Here is a 26,857-nt window from a genome sequence, read left to right on the forward strand (position 1 = left end):
ATTAGCCTACAAACCTGAGATAGACACAAAATGCTGGAGTAATTCAGCAGGACAGCATCGGGACGAGAGTCTGATGAAAGGTCTCGACCCGAAACATCTCCCATTCCTACTCTCCAGAGATGCTGCCTGGCCCACTGAGTTACTCCAGCACTTTGTGTCCATGTTCGCGTTATACCAACATCTGCAGTTCCTTCTTACACAACCTACAAATCTGTACGTCTGTGGAGCATGGGAGGAAACCGAAGATCTCGGAGTAAGCCCACGGGGTCACTGGGAGAACAAGCAAACTCCGTACAGACAGCACCCGTAGTCGGATCGAACCCTTGTCTCTGGCGTTGTAAGGCAGCAACTCCACTGCGACACCACCGAGGGATCATTTTTTTGACCACAAAGGGTGATGGGCGTGTGGAGCGAGCTGCCAGAGGAGGTAGTTGCGGCAGGGACTATCGCAATGTTTAAGAAACATTGGGCAGGCACATGGATAGGACAGGTTTGGGCCAAACGTGGGCAGGTGGGACTAGTGTAGATGGGACATGTTGGTCAGAGTGGGGCATGTTGGGAGGACGGGCCTGTTTCCATGTTGTTTGACTTTATGACTATGATAGGACAGGTTTAGCAGGATATGGGCCAAACGCGGGCAGGTGGGTGCAGTGTAGATGGGGCACGTTGGTCGGAGTGGGGCAAGTTGAGAGGACGGGCTTGGTTTCCACGCTGTGTCACTCCATGACTGTAATATGAGTCTCTGTCTCCCCTTCCTGCAGCAACGCTGATGTCAACGGGATCGCTGAAGTGGCCTCCCTCCACACGCCAGCTGCCCAGTAACCTGCGCATCCTGCAGAACCCGCTCATCTCCGGCTTCAACCCAGAGGGCATCTACGTCTAACCACACAACTCCCACCGGCGAAGCCACCTCCAGCCGTTCCCAAGCCGCTGGAGACTCTCTGACGCCCGCTGGTGATAGTACTGACCGCTGGCACTAGGCTGGGGGCAGAGGGACAGAAGGGCGTGGCGTGGCGTGGCGTGCCATGGTGTTGTCTCACTATGGTGCCCGCTCTACTAAAGGCGTTAGATTGGGGTGTAGGCGTACGTTTTATTTGAGGGGCTTGGACAATGGTATTTGTTCATCTAAAGACTTTTTTTAAACCTGGTTCAATTTGCATAAGTTATAGGAGCAGAAGCAGGCCATTCGGCCCATCTAGTCTACTCCACCACTCAATCATGGCTGATCTATCTCTCCCTCTCAACCCCATTCTCCTGCCTTCTCCCCATAAACTCTGACATCCACACAAATCAAGAATCTATCTATCTCTGCCGTGAAAATATCCACTGACTTGGCCTCCAGTCATCTGTGGCAATGAATTCCACAGATTCACCACCCTCTGCCTAAAGAAATTCCTCCTCATCTCCTTTCTATAGGTACGTCCTTTTATTCTGAGGCTGTGCCCTCCGTTCCGAGACTCTCCCACTAGTGGAAACATCCTCTCCACATCCACTCTATCCAAGCTTTTCACTATTCTGTAAGTTTCAATGAGGTCCCCCCCTCATTCTTTTGACCTCCAGCGAGTACAGGCCCAGTGCCAACAAACGCTCATCATATGTTTACCCAATCATTCCTGGGATTTTATTTGGATTTTATTCACTTTCCCCCCTTCCTCAGGTATCGTGAGAAATTCATGACTGTATGTAATATATTCGTATTTTAGTATCAAATCTACTCGCCTCCATTTCCCTCCCCCCCCCCCCCCCCCTTCCCTGTGCCCCACCTGAATCGCACCCATTTCTCCCCCTCCACCTACATTCCTTCCTCTGGCTTCACAATTTGCCCCTCCTCTAGACTTACCTCACAAACTTTGTCTCTTCATCTCTGGCCCTTGTCCAACCATCTGCCTATCAACTCCCTCACCTGTATCCACCTATCACTCACCAAGCTTTGTCCTGCCCCACCTCTCTTCCAGCTTTCTTCCCCTCCACCCCCCCCCCCCCCCCGCAATCAGTCTGCAGAAGGGTTCCGATTTGAAACGTCACCAGTCCATGTTCTCTAGAGATGCTGCCTGACCTGCTGAGTTACTCCAGCACTTTGTGTCTTTTTTTTGTAAACCAGCATCTGCAGCTCCTGTTTCTCTCTTTTCAAAATCGGGTCTCATTTTTTTCCAAAGTACCGTCATGTGTCGTGGTGACAAGAAACGTATAAACATCTTGACTGTTATGCACGTGGAATATTATGTGAAATGATCTTTCTTGTACGGTCACAACAATGGTGAAAATTCACTTCAAAAGAAAACTTCGTTTTAAATTAAGATACTGGTCATCTCTAAGGCCCATTTCCAAAATGCCAAACACTAAAACAGTTTTCAGACTTTGGCTTTTGAATTTGTATTTTGCATTGCCCTGTTTCCAACTTGTAAACGAAAGCTGCTGCTGTTTAGATGTAGTTTAGAGACACAGCAGAGAAACAGGCCCTTCGGCCCACCGGGACAATGGCGACCATCGGTCCAACACCCGTTCACACACTAGTTCTATGTTGTCCCACTTTCTCATCCACTTCCTACACATTTACAGAGGCCCAATTAACCACAAACCCGCACGTCTTTGGGATGTGGGAGGAAGCCGGAGCACCCGGAGGAAACCCACGCGGTCACAGGGAGAACGTGCAAACTCCACACACACAGACAACACCCGAGGTCAGGATCGATCTGGGGTTTCTAGCGCTGTGAGGCAGCGACTCTACCAGCTATGCCACTGTGCCATCCCTTCTCTTTCCATCACGGCACGGTGGCACAGCGGTAGAGTTGCTGCCAGAGACCCGGGTTCGATCCCGACTACGGGCGCTGCCTGTACGGAGTTTGTACGTTCTCCCCGTGACCTGCGTGGGTTTTTTCCGAGATCTTCGGTTTCCTTCCACACTCCAAAGACGTACAGGTTTGTAGATAAATTGGCTTGGTAAATGTTAAAAAAAAATTGTCCTTGGTGTGTGTGGGATAATGTTAATGTGCGGGGATCGCTGGTCGGCGCGGACCCAGTGGGCCGAAGGGCCTGTTTCTGCGCTGTATCTCTAAACTTCCATCCCATTTGTTCCATGTATCCAAAGAACCGCCTGCCTGGCAGCAGAATGAGACAGTAATGGAAATTTAGTTTAGTTTAGAGATACAGCGCGAAAACAGGCCCTTCGGCCCACCGAGTCCGCGCCGCCCAGCGATACACTGGCACTATCCTACGCACACTAGCGACAATTTTCAATTTTACCCAAGCCAATTAACCTATAAACCTGCGCGACTTTGGAGTGCGGGAGGAAACCGGAGCACCCGGAGAAAACCCACGCGAGTCACGGGGAGAACGTACAAACTCCGTACAGACGGCGCCCGTAGTCAGGATTGAACCCGGGTCTCTGGCACTGTGAGGCAGCAACTCTACCGCTGCGCCACCGTGCCGCACGAAGTTGGTCAGTCATAAAATCCAACTTCCAACGAGCAAACCCGATGCAAATTGTCGATTCAAACCCGAGCAAACTCCAATAAGCTGGAAGATATCAGACTATCTGATGAATGAACACACACAGTGATCGGCATTGAGATATGTTTGTTTTATATATTTCAGTGAATCCAAAATGCAATGTGGCTGTCAATGTGGGGAAGCATTGTTTTGCCCAATTCCGAGTGTATTATGTATATAGTAAATAAAATATTTAGATCTTATTTTTGGCTTCACCAGTGTATATGGGTATGTAAAATTAATATAAGATTTCAGTTTAATAGCATTACTTTTATATTATACCAAGTGCCAATTTGAGACATGCACAGTGTGGACACGTTGTGTTTTGTGTATGGGGAAATGCTGACACAAGCTATCAGGAACAATCATTCTATAAATCCTATTTATTATCTCCTGTGTCTCTGAATTATCCACATCATGTTATCTAGCTTCTGTGACAAGCATGCCATTATCACTAAGTTGAATGCAAAGTATTAATATGTCAGTATTATTTGCTGCAAAGACACATACTATAATGCAAAATTGATTTTTTTTTTACCATGTCTTCTTTACTCATTTCATGGCTTAAACTTATAGCATTGTGAACTACATTGTTTGAAGCATAATTCAGAGTAGAATAAAGATCACCTCTATTGAACAAGCTAGCGTGTGTGTGTGTGTGTGTGTGTACAACACAGTCTTCATTGTGAAAAGAAGGGACTACAGGTGCTGGTTTACACCGAAGATAGACACGGAAAATCTAGAGTGGCTCGGACAGCATGGAGTCACAGAGTGATACAGCATGGAAACTGGCCCTTCGGCCCAACTTGCCCACACCGGCCAGCATGTCCCATCTACACTAGTCCCGCCTGCTTCCCTTTGGCCCATCCCCCTCTAAACCTGTCCTATCCATGTAGCATCTCTGGAGAAAAGGAAGAGGTGGCTTTTCGGATCGAGACCCTTTCTCGGACTGAGAGTCAGGGGAAAGGGCACCGAGAGATATGAAAAGGTACACAGAACGAACAAACAAAAAAATAATACGTTTAAAAAAAAGGTTCTTGGTACTTTTGACAGATTAAGTCTGAAGAAGGGTCTCAACTGTATTCTCAGTCTGGAATCAAGGTCGCAAGTGAGGGTCTGAGATAGAAGGAACAGGTGCAGCACAGAAACAGGTTCTTCGGCCCATCATATCGGTACGAATCACACTGCCACTTTGAACCAAAACCAATTTGCCTGCCAGTTCATGTGCCTGTCTAAGTGCCTCTTAAATGTTGCTATCATATCTACTTCCACCATCTCCCTCCCCTGGACGTACCTACCAGATCTACCCTTCCCACGTAACATAGAACAGTACAGCAGGCCCTTCGGCCCACAACGTCCGTGCCAAACATGATGCCAAGACCAACTCTTAACTGCGTGGACTTGACCCATATCCCTCCATTCACTGACTATCTGCCTCCACCACCACCCCTGGCAGCATGTTCCAGGCACCAGCATGTTCCAGCATGTTCCTCCACCACCACCCCTGGCAGCATGTTCCAGGCACCAGCATGTTCCAGCATGTTCCTCCACCACCACCCCTGGCAGCATGTTCCAGGCACCAGCATGTTCCAGCATGTTCCTCCACCACCACCCCTGGCAGCATGTTCCAGGCACCAGCATGTTCCAGCATGTTCCTCCATCACCACCCCTGGCAGCATGTTCCAGGCACCCCACACCCTCTGTGTTCTAAGGTTGACCTGGACACCACCTTTGTCCTTTGCCCCTCTCACCTTAAAGCGATGCCCTCTAAAATCTAGCATTCCCACGCTGGGGGGGAAAAGGTTCTGACTGTCTACCTTATCTACAAGGTGGCAAAATAAGATTGTAGGCGTAAAGGACAGGGAGAAATTTGGAAAGTCGAGAGTCTTTTGAATTCTCTCATCTTGGAGCAATTTACAGAGGGCCGATTAACCTACAAACCCGCGCGTCTTTTGGATGTGGGAGGAAACCAGAGCACCCGGAGGAAACCCACGCGGTCACAGAGAGAACGTGCAAACTCTACGCAAACAGTATCTGAGGTCAGGATAGAATCCGGGTCTCCGGCGCTGTGAGGAAGCAGCCCTACATTGTCTGAAGAAGGATCTCGACCCGAAACGTCACCCATTCCTTCTCTCCCGAGATGCTGCCTGACCTGCTGAGTTACTCCAGCATTTTGTGAATAAAAACCTTCGATTTGTACCACTTTTTCTGCTTTAGGTATTAAATTCCATATTATGTTCCACTGTGGCATTTTCTCACCCACTCTTCTTTCGTTCAGAGATACAGCGTGGAAACACACCCTTTGGCCCACCGAGTCTGCGCCGACCAGCGATCATCACCCAGTACATTAGCACCATCACACACACACACACACACACCAGGGACCATTTACAATTTTCCCGAAGCTAATTAACCTGCAAATGTGTACGCCTTTGGAGTGTGGGAGGAAACCGGAGCAGCCAGAGAAAACCCACGCAGGTCACGGGGAGAACGTACAAACTCCGTACAGACAGCACCCGCAGTCGGGGTGGAACCCGGGTCTCTCTGGCGCTGTGAGGTAGCAATTCTACCGCTGTGCTGCCTTGTGCCAGTCCACTTGATTATATTCCCCTCATTGTAACCTCCTCTGTACTCTCAATTCCAGAGTCAGCAGCAAACGGAGTAATCCGACAAGATAGACACAAAATGCTGGAGTAACTCATCAGGACAGGCAGCATCTCTGGAGAGGAGGAATGGGTGACGTTTTGTGTCGAGACCCTTCTACAGACTGAGTCAGGGGAGGGAGAAGGAGTCACAGAGATGAGGACTTATGAGACTATTATCTGAATGGTGGCCGATTAGGAGAAGGGGAGATGCAACGAGACCTGGGTGTCATGGTACACCAGTCATTGAAAGTAGGCATGCAGGTGCAGCAGGCAGTGAAGAAAGCGAATGGTATGTTGGCATTCATGGCGAGGGGATTTGAGTATAGGAGCAGGGAGGTTCTGCTGCAGTTGTACAGGGCATTGGTGAGACCACACCTGGAGTATTGCGTACAGTTTTGGTCTCCTAATCTGAGGAAAGACATTCTTGCCATAGAGGGAGTACAGAGAAGGTTCACCAGATTGATTCCTGGGATGGCAGGACTTTCATATGAAGAAAGACTGGATAGACTCGGCTTGTACTCGCTGGAATTTAGAAGATTGAGGGGGGATCTTATAGAAACTTACAAAATTCTTAAGGGGTTGGACAGGTTAGACGCAGGAAGATTGTTCCCGATGTTGGGGAAGTCCAGAACAAGGGGTCACAGTTTAAGGATAAGGGGGAAGTCTTTTAGGACCGAGATGAGAAAGTTTTTTTTCACACAGAGTGGTGAATCTGTGGAATTCTCTGCCACAGAAGGTAGTTGAGGCCAGTTCATTGGCTATTTTTAAGAGGGAGTTAGATGTGGCCCTTGTGGCTAAAGGGATCAGGGGGTATGGAGAGAAGGCAGGTATGGGATACTGAGCTGGATGATCAGCCATGATCATATTGAATGACGATGCAGGCTCGAAGGGCCAAATGGCCTACTCCTGCACCTATTTTCTATGTTTCTATGTTTCTATGAAGTGTAGACAGTTCCCCCTCCAACCATCAGGTGGCAGTAACAGCTCACATTCTCATTCTGTTGACCACTGAATAATTCAGTGAGCAAAGGTTTCTTCAGTCATGCTGACAGTGGGCGCAAGACAAGTCATTCAATAACTTTTCCTACAGTGGAGCAGCTACACACTTGCTGGGGGGAAAAGGTTCTGACTGTCTACCTTATCTACAAGGTGGCAAAATAAAATTGTAGGCGTAAAGGACAGGGAGAAATTTGGAAAGTCGAGAGTCTTTTGAATTCTCTCATCTTGGAGCAATTTACAGAGGGCCGATTAACCTACAAACCCGCGCGTCTTTTGGATGTGGGAGGAAACCAGAGCACCCGGAGGAAACCCACGCGGTCACAGAGAGAACGTGCAAACTCTACGCAAACAGTATCTGAGGTCAGGATAGAATCCGGGTCTCCGGCGCTGTGAGGAAGCAGCCCTACATTGTCTGAAGAAGGATCTCGACCCGAAACGTCACCCATTCCTTCTCTCCCGAGATGCTGCCTGACCTGCTGAGTTACTCCAGCATTTTGTGAATAAAAACCTTCGATTTGTACCACTTTTTCTGCTTTAGGTATTAAATTCCATATTATGTTCCACTGTGGCATTTTCTCACCCACTCTTCTTTCGTTCAGAGATACAGCGTGGAAACACACCCTTTGGCCCACCGAGTCTGCGCCGACCAGCGATCATCACCCAGTACATTAGCACCATCACACACACACACACACCAGGGACCATTTACAATTTTCCCGAAGCTAATTAACCTGCAAATGTGTACGCCTTTGGAGTGTGGGAGAAAACCGGAGCAGCCAGGGAAAACCCACGCAGGTCACGGGGAGAACGTACAAACTCCGTACAGACAGCACCCGCAGTCGGGGTGGAACCCGGGTCTCTCTGGCGCTGTGAGGTAGCAATTCTACCGCTGTGCTGCCTTGTGCCAGTCCACTTGATTATATTCCCCTCATTGTAACCTCCTCTGTACTCTCAATTCCAGAGTCAGCCGCAAACGGAGTAATCCGACAAGATAGACACAAAATGCTGGAGTAACTCATCAGGACAGGCAGCATCTCTGGAGAGGAGGAATGGGTGACGTTTTGTGTCGAGACCCTTCTACAGACTGAGTCAGGGGAGGGAGAAGGAGTCACAGAGATGAGGACTTATGAGACTATTATCTGAATGGTGGCCGATTAGGAGAAGGGGAGATGCAACGAGACCTGGGTGTCATGGTACACCAGTCATTGAAAGTAGGCATGCAGGTGCAGCAGGCAGTGAAGAAAGCGAATGGTATGTTGGCATTCATGGCGAGGGGATTTGAGTATAGGAGCAGGGAGGTTCTGCTGCAGTTGTACAGGGCATTGGTGAGACCACACCTGGAGTATTGCGTACAGTTTTGGTCTCCTAATCTGAGGAAAGACATTCTTGCCATAGAGGGAGTACAGAGAAGGTTCACCAGATTGATTCCTGGGATGGCAGGACTTTCATATGAAGAAAGACTGGATAGACTCGGCTTGTACTCGCTGGAATTTAGAAGATTGAGGGGGGATCTTATAGAAACTTACAAAATTCTTAAGGGGTTGGACAGGTTAGACGCAGGAAGATTGTTCCCGATGTTGGGGAAGTCCAGAACAAGGGGTCACAGTTTAAGGATAAGGGGGAAGTCTTTTAGGACCGAGATGAGAAAGTTTTTTTTCACACAGAGTGGTGAATCTGTGGAATTCTCTGCCACAGAAGGTAGTTGAGGCCAGTTCATTGGCTATTTTTAAGAGGGAGTTAGATGTGGCCCTTGTGGCTAAAGGGATCAGGGGGTATGGAGAGAAGGCAGGTATGGGATACTGAGCTGGATGATCAGCCATGATCATATTGAATGACGATGCAGGCTCGAAGGGCCAAATGGCCTACTCCTGCACCTATTTTCTATGTTTCTATGTTTCTATGAAGTGTAGACAGTTCCCCCTCCAACCATCAGGTGGCAGTAACAGCTCACATTCTCATTCTGTTGACCACTGAATAATTCAGTGAGCAAAGGTTTCTTCAGTCATGCTGACAGTGGGCGCAAGACAAGTCATTCAATAACTTTTCCTACAGTGGAGCAGCTACACACTTGCTGGGGGGAAACGGTTCTGACTGTCTACCTTATCTACAAGGTGGCAAAATAAAATTGTAGGCGTAAAGGACAGGGAGAAATTTGGAAAGTCGAGAGTCTTTTGAATTCTCTCATCTTGGAGCAATTTACAGAGGGCCGATTAACCTACAAACCCGCGCGTCTTTTGGATGTGGGAGGAAACCAGAGCACCCGGAGGAAACCCACGCGGTCACAGAGAGAACGTGCAAACTCTACGCAAACAGTATCTGAGGTCAGGATAGAATCCGGGTCTCCGGCGCTGTGAGGAAGCAGCCCTACATTGTCTGAAGAAGGATCTCGACCCGAAACGTCACCCATTCCTTCTCTCCCGAGATGCTGCCTGACCTGCTGAGTTACTCCAGCATTTTGTGAATAAAAACCTTCGATTTGTACCACTTTTTCTGCTTTAGGTATTAAATTCCATATTATGTTCCACTGTGGCGTTTTCTCACCCACTCTTCTTTCGTTCAGAGATACAGCGTGGAAACACACCCTTTGGCCCACCGAGTCTGCGCCGACCAGCGATCATCACCCAGTACATTAGCACCATCACACACACACACACACCAGGGACCATTTACAATTTTCCCGAAGCTAATTAACCTGCAAATGTGTACGCCTTTGGAGTGTGGGAGGAAACCGGAGCAGCCAGGGAAAACCCACGCAGGTCACGGGGAGAACGTACAAACTCCGTACAGACAGCACCCGCAGTCGGGGTGGAACCCGGGTCTCTCTGGCGCTGTGAGGTAGCAATTCTACCGCTGTGCTGCCTTGTGCCAGTCCACTTGATTATATTCCCCTCATTGTAACCTCCTCTGTACTCTCAATTCCAGAGTCAGCCGCAAACGGAGTAATCCGACAAGATAGACACAAAATGCTGGAGTAACTCATCAGGACAGGCAGCATCTCTGGAGAGGAGGAATGGGTGACGTTTTGTGTCGAGACCCTTCTACAGACTGAGTCAGGGGAGGGAGAAGGAGTCACAGAGATGAGGACATGAGACTATTATCTGAATGGTGGCCGATTAGGAGAAGGGGAGATGCAACGAGACCTGGGTGTCATGGTACACCAGTCATTGAAAGTAGGCATGCAGGTGCAGCAGGCAGTGAAGAAAGCGAATGGTATGTTGGCATTCATAGCGAGGGGATTTGAGTATAGGAGCAGGGAGGTTCTGCTGCAGTTGTACAGGGCATTGGTGAGACCACACCTGGAGTATTGCGTACAGTTTTGGTCTCCTAATCTGAGGAAAGACATTCTTGCCATAGAGGAAGTACAGAGAAGGTTCACCAGATTGATTCCTGGGATGGCAGGACTTTCATATGAAGAAAGACTGGATAGACTCGGCTTGTACTCGCTGGAATTTAGAAGATTGAGGGGGGATCTTATAGATACCTACAAAATTCTTAAGGGGTTGGACAGGCTAGATGCAGGAAGATTGTTCCCGATGTTGGGGAAGTCCAGAACAAGGGGTCACAGTTTAAGGATAAGGGGGAAGTCTTTTAGGACCGAGATGAGAAAGTTTTTTTTCACACAGAGAGTGGTGAATCTGTGGAATTCTCTGCCACAGAAGGTAGTTGAGGCCAGTTCATTGGCTATTTTTAAGAGGGAGTTAGATGTGGCCCTTGTGGCTAAAGGGATCAGGGGGTATGAAGAGAAGGCAGGTACGGGATACTGAGTTGGATGATCAGCCATGATCATATTGAATGACGATGCAGGCTCGAAGGGCCAAATGGCCTACTCCTGCACCTATTTTCTATGTTTCTATGAAGTGTAGACAGTTCCCCCTCCAACCATCAGGTGGCAGTAACAGCTCACATTCTCATTCTGTTGACCACTGAATAATTCAGTGAGCAAAGGTTTCTTCAGTCATGCTGACAGTGGGTGCAAGACAAGTCATTCAATAACTTTTCCTACAGTGGGGCAGCTACACACTTGCTGCCTCACAGCGCCAGAGACCCGGGTTCCATCCTGCTACCGGTGCTGTCTGTACGGAGTTTGTACCTTCTCCCCGTGACCGCGTGGGTTTTCTCTGGGTGCTCCGGTTTCCTCCCACACTCCAAAGATGTGCAGGTTTGTAGGTTAATTGGCTTGGTATAATTGTAAATTGTCCCTAGTGTGTGTAGGACAATATTAGTGTGCGGGGATCGCTATTCGGTACCGACTCGATGGGCCGAAGGGCCTGATTCCACACTGTACCTCCAAACTAAACTAAACCAAACTAAGCTCTGACAAACACGAGTTTCTTTATCAGTTTTATTCACAGGGCTACTCTCTCACAGAGCCAGGGACCGTGTTCCATCCTGACCTCTACGATACGATTAGAACTCTATTTATCCCAGCGGGGAAATTGATCTGCCATCAATCACAAACAACACAAAATAGACAATAAACAATAGACAATAGGTGCAGGAGGAGGCCATTCGGCCCTTCGAGCCAGCAACGCCATTCACTGTGATCATGGCTGATCATTCCCAATCAGTACCCCGTTCCTGCCTTCTCCCCATACCCCCTGACTCCGCTATCCTTAAGAGCTCTATCCAGCTCTCTCTTGAATGCATCCAGAGAATTGGCCTCCACTGCCTTCTGAGGCAGAGAATTCCACAGATTCACAACTCTCTGACTGAAAAAGGTTTCTCCTCATCTCAGTTCTAAATGGCCTACGCCTTATTCTTAAACTGTGGCCCCTTGTTCTGGACTCCCCCAACATTGGGAACATGTTTCCTGCCTCTAACATGTCCAACCCCTTAATAATCTTATATGTTTCGATAAATACATGAAACATGAAATTAAAGTGACGAGTGTACGTCTCTGGAGTGGGAGGAAGCCGGACAAAACCCACGCAGGTCACGGGGAGAACGTGCAAACTCCGTACAGACAGCACCCGCAGTCAGGATGCAGCCCGGGTCTCTGACGCTGTGAGGCAGCAACTCTACCGCTGCGCCCGAATTGGCATGAACTCGATGGGCCAGAATGGACCTGGATTGGAATTTAGTAAGGAACTAGAAAGGATTTTTGAAAGTCTCTCACCTGTTTGGAAAGTGAAACCACAAAGCAGAGAGGCAGGAGACGCAGAGAGGTTCAGATGTCGGTTTATGGAAACGACGTCCGTTGGTCAGGAAGTATCTCTGGAGAACATCTCTGGATTTTCTTCACAGCCTTCATCAGGCAACTGAACCATCCTACCAACAACTCACCTGCCATCTACCTCATTGTAGACCCTCGGACTATCTTTAATCAGTCTTTACTGGACTTCATCTTGCACTAAATGTTATTCCCTTTATCCTGTGTCAGTACACTGTGGATGGGTTGACTGTAATCAAGTGTAGGAAGGAACTGCAGATGCTGGTTTACACCGAAGATTGACACAAAGCGCTGGAATAACTCAGCGGGTCAGGCAGCATCTCTGGAGAAAAAGGATGGGTGACGTTTTGGGTTGGGATCCTTCATCGTAATTGTGTATAGTCTTTTCACCGACTGGACATTGAGGGCGTGCAGTGTAGGTTTACTAGGTTAATTCCCAGAATGGCGGAACTGTCATATGTTGAAAGACTGGAGTGACTAGGCTTGTATACACCGGAATTTAGAAGGATGAGAGGAGATCTTATCGAAACGTATAAGATTATTAAGGGGTTGGACGCGTTAAAGGCAGGAAACACGTTCCCAATGTTGTGGGAGTCCAGAACAAGGGGCCACAGTTTAAGAATAAGGGGTAGGCCATTTAGAACTGAGATGAGGAAGAACTTTTTCAGTCAGAGAGTTGTGAATCTGTGGAATTCTCTGCCTCAGAAGGCAGTGGAGGCCAATTCTCTGAATGCATTCAAGAGAGAGCTAGATAGAGCTCTTAAGGATAGCAGAGTCAGGGGGTATGGGGAGAAGGCAGGAACGGGGTACTGATTGAGAATGATCAGCCATGATCACATTGAATGGCGGTGCTGGCTCGAAGGGCCGAATGGCCTCCTCCTGCACCTATTGTCTATTGTCTATTGACACCAAGCAACGAGAAAGTTTTTCACTGTACCCCTGTACACGTGACACTAAACTAAACTAAACTAAACAAGGGTAGGAGACACTTCCAGTTGAGACCCTTCTTTGGACTGACGTTTAGGGTTAGGATATTCAGTGGATTGGATTCATAGTTCATCAGGTTTTTGACATTAAGAGGAATAAAGGAGGGATCGAGTGGAAAAATGGAAGATTAGCACAAGACAGTGAATGGCACAGAAAACTCACTTCCATCTCCATCTCCAGTTTCTTTCTATAGTCTCACTTGTCACCTTCTCAAACCAACGTTAAATAGGTAAAAGCTACCCGGTATTAACAGACACAAGTTTAAATCTGACACAAAGTGGACACAAAGTTTAAATCTGAAATAGGTGTTTTGTTTTAGTTAGTAATAAGCGCGTGTAAAATACAGGAATAGTGTGTACGTTGCAAGTTGTTTTATAATTCACCGCGAGTTAACTTCAAAATGCTTTACCTGAACGACCTTCAGTGTGGAAAATGCCCTGTAGTTCTGACTGTTAATCCGTCTGGTGAGTTTAACGTTGACTTGTTTACCGAGTGTGCCACAGTTACAGTGTTCATGTTGGGCCACAGACAGCACATTTGAAGCAATTCTGATTTGATCCAAGGGTGTAATTCCGTTTTGTTCACTTTAGTTTAGAGATACAGCGCGGAAACAGGCCCTTCGGCCCACCGAGTCCGCACCGACCACCGATCCCCGCACACTAACACTATCCTACACTAGGGACAATTTTTAGGTTTACACCAAGGCAATTAACCCTCAAACCTGTACGTCTTTGGAGTGTGGGAGGAATCGGAAGTTCTCGGAGAAAACCCACGCAGGTCACGGGGAGAGCGTACAAACTCCATATGGACAGCACCCGTAGTCAGGATGGAACCCGGGTCTCTGGCGCAGTCAGGCAGCAGCTCTACTGCTACGCTACCGTGCACCCTTACAGACACAAGGAACTGCTGATGCTAGAATGCTGATCGAAACACAAAGAGCTGGAGCTGTTGGCAAGCTGTAAAGGGTGAAAATAAGATTTACGAGGATGTTGCCAGGAGCCGGGGGCCTGAGCTACAGGGAGAAGTTGAGCAGGCTAGGACTCTATCCCATGGAGCACAGGAGGATGAGGGGTGATCTTAGCGAGGTGTGTGAAATCATCAGAGGATTAGATTGGGTAGACGCACAAAATCTCTTGCAAAGAGTAGGGGAATCGAGAACCAGAGGACATAGGTTTAAGGTGAGGGGGGAAAGATTTAATAGGAACCTGAGGGGTAACATTTTCATGCAAAGGGTGGTGGGTGTATGGAACGAGCTGCCGGGAGAGATAGTTGAGGCAGGGACTATCCCAACATTTAAAAAGCAGTTAAACATGTACATGGATAGGACAGGTTTAGAGGGATACTAGACCAAGTGGACCTGTTGGGCCCAAACCTCTCCTGCATTGGTGCAGCATCCCCTCCTCCCCTCTCTCCCCCTCCTCCTCCTCCTCCCTCCCTCCCTCCCTCCCTCCCTCCCTCCCTCCCTCCCTCCCTCCCTCCCTCCCTCCCTCCCTCCCTCCCTCCGCCGCCACTCCATCCCCCTCAACCCCCCTTATCCTCTCTCCTCCCCCCTCCCTCTCCCCTCCCTCCCTAGGAGATAGATTTAAACTTTAAAATGTGAGTAACTTTAAAAATATAACACCGATTTCAATGAAACTTCTTCCATTAGCATCAGAAGGGACGACGGTGAGTAAGGTGGGCCTAAAATTGTCGCGCTATCGTGTACCGTTTTGGTTGTAGTTCAGGAACAAACAAGCAAACAAACAAACAGTTTTAGTGTATAGATGGGCCAAACGCAGGCAGGTGGGACTAGTGTAGATGGGACATGTTGGCCAGTGTGGGCAAGTTGGGGCAAAGGTCCAGTTTCCACACTGTACCACTCGATGACTCTGTGAACACAGTGGGCCAGGCAGTATCTGTGGAAGCAATGGGTCGGTGGTGTTTTGGACCGAGACTCTACTTCAACTGTTAACTTGTAGCACAACAGTGCAATGTGATTATCCCCGCACACGCACTTTGTTTCTCAGTTGAATGACAAATACAATCTACGCCCACCCAACGGATTATTATATGTATTTTTTTACATACAGTAAGACAAATGATCAATCTTTGCTAAAATAAAATCAGAAAGCCATACTCAAAACCACTCGTGTTTTTAACTGCTGTTAGTATTTATTTTAATAACCTACAAGCAGCAGTAGCAAAATGTGCAAACATTATTCAAAACATTTTTTATGCAAAAATATATTCAGTGGTTTTCACATCTTGTTCCACCCCCGTCCCCCCCCCCCCCCCCCCATACAAAAATAGAATATCTGATGAGATGTATGTGTTTCCCCTCAACTATTTACAACATATGTACAAAAGGAAAGCCGCTCCAGGCAAGTCTGTGCGTTTGCAAGCTGCGAGAAGGTGCTAGACTAGTTCAGAGTGGAGTCGGGTGGGCAGAAGGGCCTTGTATCGTTCAGTCGACCCATTGTACATGAGAGAGGGGGAGAGGGGTGGGGTTATTGTGGGGAGCGTGTGACAGGTTATAGACTGGAGTAGCCGTGTGAGGGGACTTGTGCCCCTCTGCTCGCCAACAGCTGGCACTGCCAGAGCCCCCGGTGAACAGGGACCCAGCATGTCTAGCGCTGGCACCTGTGTGAGCCGGGGATTGGGAGGCAGGGCCGGGAGGTGGGGGTAGAAGACCGGGAAGTGGCTGGGATACCAGTAACTCTGCAGCCCGCTCTTGTCCAGGGTGGGCGAGTAGTGGGTGGTGGCGGGAGGGGTGAGGAAGTAGAGGGGCAAGCAGAGAGGGGGCGTGTGGGTGAGAGGGGGGCACCGTGTCCGTGCCCAGGGTGCGGACGGCAGGGTCGGGCTGGGGCTCGGCCACCACTCGCGCCCTCTTGGCCGGCGGCTGGTCGTCGGGCTCGCTGCCCTCGCCCCGCCCCTCGCTCCTCTCCCCGTCCCCGCCGTAACCGCTGTCCGTGTCCGTGTCGCTGCCGCTGGGCTCGGCGGCCCGTGCGCGCCGGATAATAACGGGCACACGGTTCCTGACGCCGCCGCCACCGCTCTCCCCACGGCTGCTGTGCTCCGTCGCTTGCCCGCACAGCGACCGCTGCCCGTCCGTCTGCTCCCCGCCACTCCAGCGCTCCAGCCTGTCCGGCCGATCCACACACGCCTGCAATCCATGCCGCGACAAGTCGAAGTCCGACCTCGGCCCCGCTGCCAGTGGAGCTCCCCCTTCAACAACAAATACAGCAAGGTCAGCATTGTGGAGAAAGCAACTGGAGATGCTGCTCCACCCCAGAGAGCAACTGGAGATGCTGCTCCACACCAGAGCAACTGGAGATGCTGCTCCACCCCAGAGCAACTGGAGATGCTGCTCCACACCCCAGAGCAACTGGAGATGCTGCTCCACCCCAGAGAGCAACTGGAGATGCTGCTCCACCCCAGAGCAACTGGAGATGCTGCTCCACCCCAGAGCAACTGGAGATGCTGCTCCACCCCAGAGCAACTGGAGATGCGGCTCCACCCCAGAGCAACTGGAGATGCTGCTCCACCCCAGAGCAACTGGAGATGCTGCTCCACCCCAGAGCAATTGGAGATGCGGCTCCACCCCAGAGCAACTGTAGATGCTGCTCCACACCACAGACACACACAACGTGCCATTTTTTTAATACAAATACTTTATTCCAAAACAAAACAAACATACAAACTAGTAACGGGACACGCAGCATCTCAGGACACAAGGAATGGGTGACGTTTATTTTTAGTTCAGTATAGTTGCTGCCTCACACGGGCGGGTGGGTGGATGGGTGGTCGGGTGGATGGGTGGGTGGGTGGATGGGTGGGTGGGTGGATGGGTGGGTGGGTGGATGGGTGGGAGGGTGGATGGGTGGGTGGGTGGATGGGTATGTGTGTGGGTGGATGGGTGGATGGGTGGATGGGTATGTGTGTGGGTGGATGGGTGGGTGGGTGGATGGGTGGGAGGGTGGATGGGTGGGTGGGTGGATGGGTATGTGTGTGGGTGGATGGGTGGGTGGGTGGATGGGTATGTGTGTGGGTGGATGGGTGGATGGGTGGGTGGGTGGGTGGGTGGATGGGTGGATGGGTGGGTGGGTGAGTGGGTGGGTGGTTGGATGGGTGGGTGGATGGGTGGGTATGTGTGTGGGTGGATGGGTGGGTGGGTGGATGGGTGGGTGGGTGGATGGGTGGGTGGGTGGTTGGATGGGTGGGTATGTGTGTGGGTGGATGGGTGGGTGGGTGGGTGGGTGGATGGGTATGTGTGTGGGTGGATGGGTGGGTGGGTGGATGGGTGGGAGGGTGGATGGGTGGGTGGGTGGATGGGTATGTGTGTGGGTGGATGGGTGGGTGGGTGGATGGGTATGTGTGTGGGTGGATGGGTGGATGGGTGGGTGGGTGGATGGGTGGGTGGGTGGATGGGTGGATGGGTGGGTGGGTGAGTGGGTGGGTGGTTGGATGGGTGGGTGGATGGGTGGGTATGTGTGTGGGTGGATGGGTGGGTGGGTGGATGGGTGGGTGGGTGGATGGGTGGGTGGGTGGTTGGATGGGTGGGTATGTGTGTGGGTGGATGGGTGGGTGGGTGGATGGGTGGGTGGGTGGATGGGTGGGTGGGTGGTTGGATGGGTGGGTATGTGTGTGGGTAGATGGGTGGGTGGGTGGATGGGTGGGTGGATGGGTGGGTGGGTGGGTGGATTAAGCCAGGTGAGGAGGGAGTGTTGGAGATAACAACAAAGACTAGGCCATGATTCATGGAAGCAACAAGGGGTTGTGCCCTGTTCCCACCTCCTGCAGCTTTCTACCCCCCTCCCTCCCTCCCACCACAATCAGTCTGAAGAATCTTTCCCACAGAGGGCTGTGGAGGCCAAGTCAATGGATATTTTTACGGCAGAGATAGAAAGATTCTTGATTAGAACGGGTGTCGGGGGATTACTGGGAGAAGGCAGGAGAATGGGGTTAGGAGTGAGAGATAGATCAGCCATGATTGAATGGTGGAGTGGGGCCGAATGGCTTAATTCTGCTCCTATCATTTATGACCTTATGAAGAAACGCCCCGACCCGAAACGTCACCTATTTATGTTCTCCAGAGATGCTGCCTGGCCGGCTGAGTTACTCCAGCACTTTGTGTCTTTTTTTTTTGTTGCAACCCTGCATCTGCAGTTCCTTGTGGCCAAATCTAAAAAAATAATAATCTTCTGCTCCCTAACATGGGGTCAACTATACTCGACTAAGTTGCTTTTCTTTGCATGCTTTGGTTTTACACTAAGCCACAAGGGTTCTTGTCAAAAACTTTGCTAAAGTTTCCGTGCTCCTTATCAAGTGCAGTGGCTCAACACATCACGCGTGCTGCCCTTGATCAATCTGTGCCTGAAAAGATTAAAATGTAGGATAGTGTTAATGTGTGGGGATGGCTGGTCAGTGGAGACTCTGTGGGCCGAAGGGCCTGTTTCCGCACTGTATCTCTAAACTAAACTGAACTAAACTGAAAACATGTTCTTCCAAGTATCCTGTACAATATTTTTTTGTTTTAAGAGGAGATCTCGATTCACCACTGCCCTGTTGTTGTTTGGCATCTTCCTCTGCACATGTTTGCTGGATTGTTCCCAGTGTTCAAATCCGAAACCAAACTTCAAAGATATTCAGTCTGGGTTGAGCATTGCGATGTGGCAGAGTTGTGCAAGGTGTTATATAAACACTTGTGTCACTCCACGCTCTGCTGAGTCACACACTCAACACTGGCGTGGATTCCTTCACTAAAATGGGGTCAGATTCCTGGAAACTCACACCTGTACCTTTGCTTTGCGGCAACACCTTTACCTGACCAACTGACACCTTTACCTGACCAACTGACACCTTTACCTGACCAACTGACACCTTTACCTGACCAACTGACACCTTTACCTGACCAACTGACACCTTTACCTGACCAACTGACACCTTTACCTGACCAACTGACACCTTTACCTGACCAACTGACACCTTTACCTGACCAACTGACTCCTTTACCTGACCAACTGACACCTTTACCTGACCAACTGACACCTTTACCTGACCAACTGACACCTTTACCTGACCAACTGACACCTTTACCTGACCAACTGACACCTTTACCTGACCAACTGACACCTTTACCTGACCAACTGACACCGTTACCTGACCAACTGACACCTTTACCTGACCAACTGACACCTTTACCTGACCAACTGACACCTTTACCTGACCAACTGCAACTCACAAAGGGAGCTGACCACCGCGATCTCAAAGGCACTCAGTTCACCAAAGAAAACAAGACACAAAATGCTGTGCACAAACTCCATCCCTATCAGGTATTGCAAAGGCAAAAATTAGGCCATTCGGCCCCTGAAGTCTACCTAACCCTACAGTGAGACTTACAGAAAGTAGACACAAAGTGCTGCAGTAATGTGCTCACTCCTCTCATGAAAGGATTTAAAAACAAAGCTTACCATTTTGCAAAGCAATAATCCTCTGGTGTTGTTGTTCTGTCAACGTAGTTAAAGCCTTCAAGTGTTTCAGTGTTAACTCCAAGATCACCGCTTTCTCCAGGTGTCCTAGTGTCTGTAGGTGGGAACAGAGAGGAAAAGGGATACATGTTAATTTGGATCATCTCATCCCAAACGTAGATTAAACAAACTCCAACATACTTCCAAAATGTACGGCAGAATGAAGAGGAGGTCACGACAAACTGCAGGTGCTGGTTGACAGAAAAGACACAAAGTGCTGGAGTAACTCAGCGGGTCTGCCAGCATCTCTGGAGGACATGGACAGGCAACGTTACGGGTCAATAGACAATAGGTGCAGGAGTAGGCCATTCGGCCCTTCGAGCCTGTACGCACCGCCATTCAATGTGATCATGGCTGATCATTCTCAATCAGTACCCCGTTCCTGCCTTCTCCCCATACCCCCTGACTCCGCTATCCTTAAGAGCTCTATCCAGCTCTCTCTTGAATGCATTCAGAGAATTGGCCTCCACTGCCTTCTGAGGCAGAGAATTCCACAGATTCACAACTCTCTGACTGAATTTTTTTTTCCTCATCTCAGTTCTAAATGGCCTACCCCTTATTCTTAAACTGTGGCCCCTGGTTCTGGACTCCCCCAACATTGGGAACATGTTTCCTGCCTCTAACGTGTCCAACCCCTTAATAATCTTATACGTTTCGATAAGATCCCCTCTCATCCTTCTAAATCCCAGTCGGGACCCTTCTTCAGACAGAATTAAGAGGATTGACACAAAATGCTGGGCTAACTCAGTGGGTCAGGCAGCATCTCTGGAGAACATGGATAGTTGAGTTTCGGGCCAAGACACTTCTTTAAAGCAGTATCTTCACTTCCTTCCTACACATTAAGGGGATAGGCTTGTTTTAACGGGGGTTATTATAACAATATAAATTGATATTAGTGACGTCTAAGATTTCCCTGCTAACTATTTTAATTATGTTCCTTCTGTACCGGCCAAACCATGAACTGTATAAATAAAATAACATCACGACAACAAATGTTCATTGTATTCTGTTTTGTAGGGGACAAGGATAATTTGTATTCCTACACAAGAGGATAAACTTCAAAGGCAGACACAAAGTGCTGGAGTAACTCAGCAACTGGGTCAGGCAGCATCTCTGGAGAGAAGGAATGGGTGACGTTTTGGGTCGAGACCCTTCTTCAGACTGAAGAACTGTTCAGATTGAAGAAGGGTCTCGACCTGAAACGTCAGCCATCATTTTCTCTCCAGAGATGCTGCCTGGCCCGCTGAGTTACTCCGGCACTTTGTTTCTCTCTCTCTCTCTCTCTCTCTCTCTCTCTCTCTCTCTCTCTCTCTCACCGTCAGTTTCAGATGTTGTGGCAACTGGTCCTTGAGGTGCGAAATGCACTCGTTAATCCTGTCCCGCCTTTTCTTCTCGATCAGCTTGTGCGGCAATTTATAGGCTTCCTAAAAGAAAACGGGAAACGTCAGGCAATGCAGCAGAAATTGCAAACTGAAATTGCAAAAACATTGCCTCTGGAATATGTTCATTGCATTCAAAAGTCAGTCACACCGCCTAATGCAAGATTAGACTCATCACTGAAAGCCGCCAGTGAGACAGTGAGACAGACACACACAAAGCTGGAGGAACTCAGCGGGTCGGGCAGCATCTCTGGAGAGGAGGGATGGCTGACGTTTCGGGTCGAGACCCTTCTTCAGACTGAAGAATAGTCTCGACACTAAACGTCACCCATTGCTTCTCTCCAGAGATGCTGCCTGACCCGCTGAGTTACTCCAGCTTTCTGTGTATAACTTCGATTTAAACCAGCATCTGCGGTTTTCTTTCCTAGTAATAATCATAAGATGGACACAAAATGTTGGAGTAACTCAGCGGGTCAGGCAGCATCTCTGGAGAGAAGGAATGGGGGACTTTTCGGGTCGAGACCCTTCTTCAAGCTGAGACACTCCAGCATTTTGTTTCTGTCTTCGGTTAAAACCAGCATCTGCAGTTCCTTCTTCCACAGAAGGATGAGAGGGGATCTTATCGAAACATATTAAGGGGTTGGACACGTTAGAGGCAGGAAACATGTTCCCAGTGTTGGGGGAGTCCAGAACAAGGGGCCACAGTTTAAGAATAAGGGGTAGGCCATTTAGAACGGAGATGAGGAAAAACTTTTTCAGTCAGAGAGTCGTGAATCTGTGGAATTCACTGCCTCAGAAGGCAGTGGAGGCCAATTCTCTCAATGCGTTCAAGAGAGAGCTAGATAGAGCTCTTAAGGATAGCGGAGTCAGGGGGTATGGGGAGAAGGCAGGAACGGGGTATTGATTGAGAATGATCAGCCATGATCATATTGAATCAGCCATGATCATATCGAAGAGCCGAATGGCCTCCTCCTGCACCTATTGTCTATAATGATCATAACCGGGCGCACCCCAAAAGCTGATTGAATCTGCCCCATGTTTACCTTGTTCTTCGCACCCCGTTTTGATTTGCACACGTACATCGACCTGTCAAAATAAACACCATGAAACGTTGAGACATCCATCACCAGAAATAGTTCATGCACACTCATGAGTCTTGAGTCTTTGCTACAGACTCAGGTGACCTGACTGTCCTGATTAATGTTACTGATTGTTTGCCTTATTGTCACCACCGCTAACAATGAACCATTTCACATTTTCTCGACCAACGTCTGCTTTTCACACCTCTCCCCCCCCCCTTATATCTCCCCTATGTCTCACTCAAGTTCATTACAGTTGGGTTTACTGTCACGCGTACCGAGGTACAGTGAAAAGCTTTTTGTTGCACGCTATCCAGTCAGCAGAAAGTTAGACAATATGTGACTACAATCCACAGTGTACACGATGTACAACAACAGGGATAACATTCAGTGCAAGATAAAGTTAGAAGGATGAGAGGGGATCTTATCGAAACGTATAAGATTATTAAGGGGTTGGACATGTTAGAGGCAGGAAACATGTTCCCAATGTTGGGGGAGTCCAGAACAAGGGGCCACAGTTTAAGAATAAGGGGTAGGCCATTTAGAACGGAGATGAGGAAAAACTTTTTCAGTCAGAGAGTTGTGAATCTGTGGAATTCTCTGCCATTTAGAACGGAGATGAGGAAGAACTTTTTCAGTCAGAGAGTGGTGAAGGTGTGGAATTCTCTGCCTCAGAAGGCAGTGGAGGCCAATTCTCTGAATGCATTCAAGAGAGAGTTAGATAGAGCTCTTAAGGATAGCGGAGTGAGGGGGTATGGGGAGAAGGCAGGAACGGGGTACTGATTGAGAATGATCAGCCATGATCGCATTGAATGGCGGTGCTGGCTCGAAGGGCCGAATGGCCTCCTCCTGCACCTATTGTCTATTATCTAATGTCCAGTAAAGCCCAATCAAGGATTGTCTGAGAGTCACCAAAGAGGCAGTGGTTCAGATAGTAAACAGATGCAAAAAGAGGGGAAAAACTTACCCGAAGAAGTCCTGGTTGTGTAATAATTCCCGTTGGACAAAGCAAGGTTGTAGGGGGGTTGCTCGGCTGTGCATTCTGTGCAGCAGAGGCAGATTGCAAAGTGCAGTTCAGAATGTGACACTGGCCGCGACAGACAGAGAGAGAGAGAGAGCTCTGGCCGTGAGTTGACAGCTGTGCGACTGTGTGCATCACATACGTACACTGCCTCTATATATATATATATATACACACACCTCCACGCCTGCTGCCTACAGCTCACTGTACCTTGGCACAAAGGGCAAGGAGGGGAACCCTCGGGGGAAGCTTCACCTCACGTGTGTTACAGCGAGGAAGTGAGAAGATCAAAACAGCCCGACTTCAAAGACTGGGGGGAGAGCGAGCCCAGGCAACTCCCAGAGTTGCACAACTCCCAGAGTTAGACACAGGTCATGGTGATGCCGTGCTGTTATGTAACTGCCCCTGTTCACCAGCCACAAGGTCTTTTTCCTGCAGGGGTTATTTTGCCACCGACTCTGCCCAGTGTTGCCCTCGCCCCATCGGGTATTAAATGTTTACCAACTGTGGGTCCTTGCAAGTCTGAGAGTGTATTCAATACATAGGAAAGGTCTGCAGATACTGGTTTAACTCCCCGATGGAGTTTACACCAAATAGCTGGAGCAACTCAGCGGGTCAGGCAGCATCTCTGGAGAGATGGAATGGGCGACGGTTTTGGGTCGACACCCTTCATCAGACTGAGTGTCAGGGGAGAGGGACACGAGAGGTTTTGGGGAGGGGTGTGAAAACGACAGATCAAAGCAGACGTTGGTTGAGAATGATCAGCCACGATCACATTGAATGGCGGTGCTGGCTCGAAGGGCCGAATGGCCTCCTCCTGCACCTATTGTCTATTGAGAGAATGTGAAATGGTTCATTGTTAACTGAGGGGAAGGTGACAATGAGGCACACAATCGGTGACATTAATCAGGACAGTCAAGTCATCTGAGTCTGTAGCAAAGATATTAGAAACATAGAACATGGAAAAATAGGTGCAGGAGTGGGCCATTCGGCCCTTCGAGCCAGCACCGCCATTCAACATGATCATGGCTGATATCAAAATCAGTACCCCTTTCCTGCTTTTTCCCCATATCCCCTGATCCCTTTAGTTATAAGAGCTAAATCTAACTCCCTCTTGAAAACATCCAGTGAATTGGCCTCCACTGCCTTCTGTGGCAGAGAATTCCACAGATTCACAACTCTCTGGGTGAAAATGTTTTTCCTTATCAAACTCCTAAATGGCCTACCCCTTATTCTTAAACTGTGGCCCCTGGTTCTGGACTCCCCCAACATCGGGAACATTTTTCCTGCATCTAACCTATCCAATCCTTTAAGAATGTTATATGTTTCCATAAGATCCCCTCTCATCCTTCGAAATTCCAGTGAATACAAGCCCAGTCGACCCATTCTTTCATCATATGTTAGTCCCGCCATTCCGAAAATGAACCTGTTGAACCTACGCTGCACTCCCTCAATAGCAATAATGTCCTTCCTCAAGTTAGGAGACCAAAATTGCACACAATACTTCAGGTGTGGTCTCAACAGGGCCCTGTACAACTGCAGTGGGACCTCCTTGCTCCTAAACTCAAATCCTCTTGCAATGAAGGCCAACATGCCATTAGCTTCCTTCACTGCCTGTTGTATCTGCTTGTTTAATTTCAGTGACTGATGTACAAGCACACCCAGGTCTCGTTGCACCTCCCCTTTTCCTAATCTGACACCATTCAGATAATGATCAGCCTTCCTGTTCTTGCCACCAAAGTGGATAACCTCACATTTATCCACATTATACTGCATCTGCCATGCATCTGTCCACTCACCCAACCTATCCAAGTCACCCTGCAGCCTCATAGTATCCTCTATGCAGCTCACACTGCCACCCAGCTTTGTGTCTTCCACAAACTTGGAGATGTCACATTTAATTCCCTCGTCTAAATCATTAATATATAAATTGTAAATAACTGGGGTCCCAGCACCGAGCCTTGCGGCACCCCATTAGTCACTGCCTGCCATTCGGAAAAGGACCCGTTAGTTCCTAATCTTTACTTCCTGTCTGCCAACCAGTTCTCTATCCATGTCAATACCCTACCCCCAATACCATGTGCTCTAATGTTGCACACTAATCTCTTGTGTGGGACCTTGTCAAAGGCTTTTTGAAAGTCCAGGTACACTACATCCACTGGCTCTCCCTTATCCATTCCACTTGTTACATCCTCAAAAAATTCCAGAAGATTAGTCAAGCATGATTTCCCCTTCATAAATCCATGCTGACTTTGACCAATCCTGTCACTGCTATCCAAATGCGCTGCGATAACATCTTTAATAATCGACTCCAGCATCTTCCCCATTACTGATGTATGGCTAACTGGTCTATAATTCCCCGTTTTCTCTCTCCCTCCTTTCTGAAAAAGAGGAGTTACATTGGCTACCCTCCAGTCCACAGGAACTGATCCAGAGAACATTGGAAAATGATCACCAATGCATCCACGATTTCTAGGGCCACCTCCTTGAGTACTCTGGGATGCAGACCATCGGGCCCTGGGGATTTATCTGCCTTCAGTCCCAACAGTTTACCTAACACCATTTTGTGACTAATGTGGATTCCCTTCAGTGGGACCCCTGTTTTGCTCACCACCATGTCCGAGACACAGTTCTGTAGCCTGACATACTGTGATCGTTCAGTCAGGTAGTTGGTATCCAGGACACCAATGGAGCTTCCACCCGCATCTTCATCTGTTTGCTCCATAGCAGTACAGGCCGGGTGAAGTTAAAAGCACTGGAGAAGTAAAACATATGACTCTCACAGTGCTCCAGGCTTTACACATTTGCACCATTGAGGAATCACATAGTCTGAAGAAGGGTCTCGACCCGAAACGTCACCCATTCCTTCTCTCCGGAGATGCTGCCTGTCCCGCTGAGCCACTCCAGCATTTTGTGTCTATCTTCGGTTTAAACCAGAATCTGTGGTTCACTTCCTACACACTACGCTTGCAGAAGTCAATAACTAGCTCCTTCGTCTTGCTGGCCTTGAGGGAGAGGTTATTGTCCTGACACCATGTTGCTAGGTTCTCTCTCTCCTTTGTGTACTCTGTCTCCGCATTGTTCGTGCTGTGGCTCTCCATTGTGGTGCCGTCTGCAAACCTGCAGATGGAATTAGAGCTCAGCTTTGCATTCAAGAGAGAGTTAGATAGAGCTCTTAAGGATAGCGGAGTCAGGGGGTATGGGGAGAAGGCAGGAACGGGGTACTGATTGAGAATGATCAGCCATGATCACATTGAATGGTGGTGCTGGCTTGAAGGGCCGAATGGCCTCCTCCTGCACCTATTGTCTATTGTCTATTGTCTACTGCACAGTTGGTTTTAGTTTTATTTTGTTTTCGACACACAGCGTGGAAACAGGAAACAGGAAACGAGTCCGCTCCGACCAGCGATCCCCGCACATTAACACTATCCTACACACACTGGGGACAGTTTACACACTCACCAAGCCAATTAACCTGCAAACCTGTATGTCTTTGGAGTGTGGGAGGAAACCGAAGATCTCGGAGAAACCCATGCAGGTCACGGGGAGAACGTGCAAACTCCGTACAGACAGCACCCGTAG

The 26,857-nt window shown here is 49.0% G+C and overlaps 1 protein-coding gene and 1 pseudogene across 3 annotated transcripts in view; one reads left to right on the forward strand and one right to left on the reverse strand.

The window, feature by feature from the left end:
* Positions 1-4,110, forward strand: part of rassf8b (Ras association domain family member 8b) — a 97,830-nt gene extending 93,720 nt beyond the window's left edge. For all 3 annotated transcript variants that reach the window (XM_078420016.1, XM_078420018.1, XM_078420017.1), the window contains one exon: positions 762-4,110. In XM_078420016.1, coding sequence (XP_078276142.1) covers positions 762-883 — 122 coding nt within the window. In that variant the 3' untranslated portion in view covers positions 884-4,110. The remainder of the gene's footprint in view (positions 1-761) is intronic.
* Positions 4,111-15,733: 11,623 nt separating this feature from the next.
* On the reverse strand, positions 15,734-23,309 carry LOC144605040 (class E basic helix-loop-helix protein 41-like; annotated as a pseudogene).
* Positions 23,310-26,857: the final 3,548 nt, after the last annotated feature.

This window comes from Rhinoraja longicauda, chromosome 23 (genome assembly GCF_053455715.1).
Source record: "Rhinoraja longicauda isolate Sanriku21f chromosome 23, sRhiLon1.1, whole genome shotgun sequence".
In the NCBI taxonomy this organism is placed as follows: Eukaryota; Metazoa; Chordata; class Chondrichthyes; order Rajiformes; family Arhynchobatidae; genus Rhinoraja; species Rhinoraja longicauda.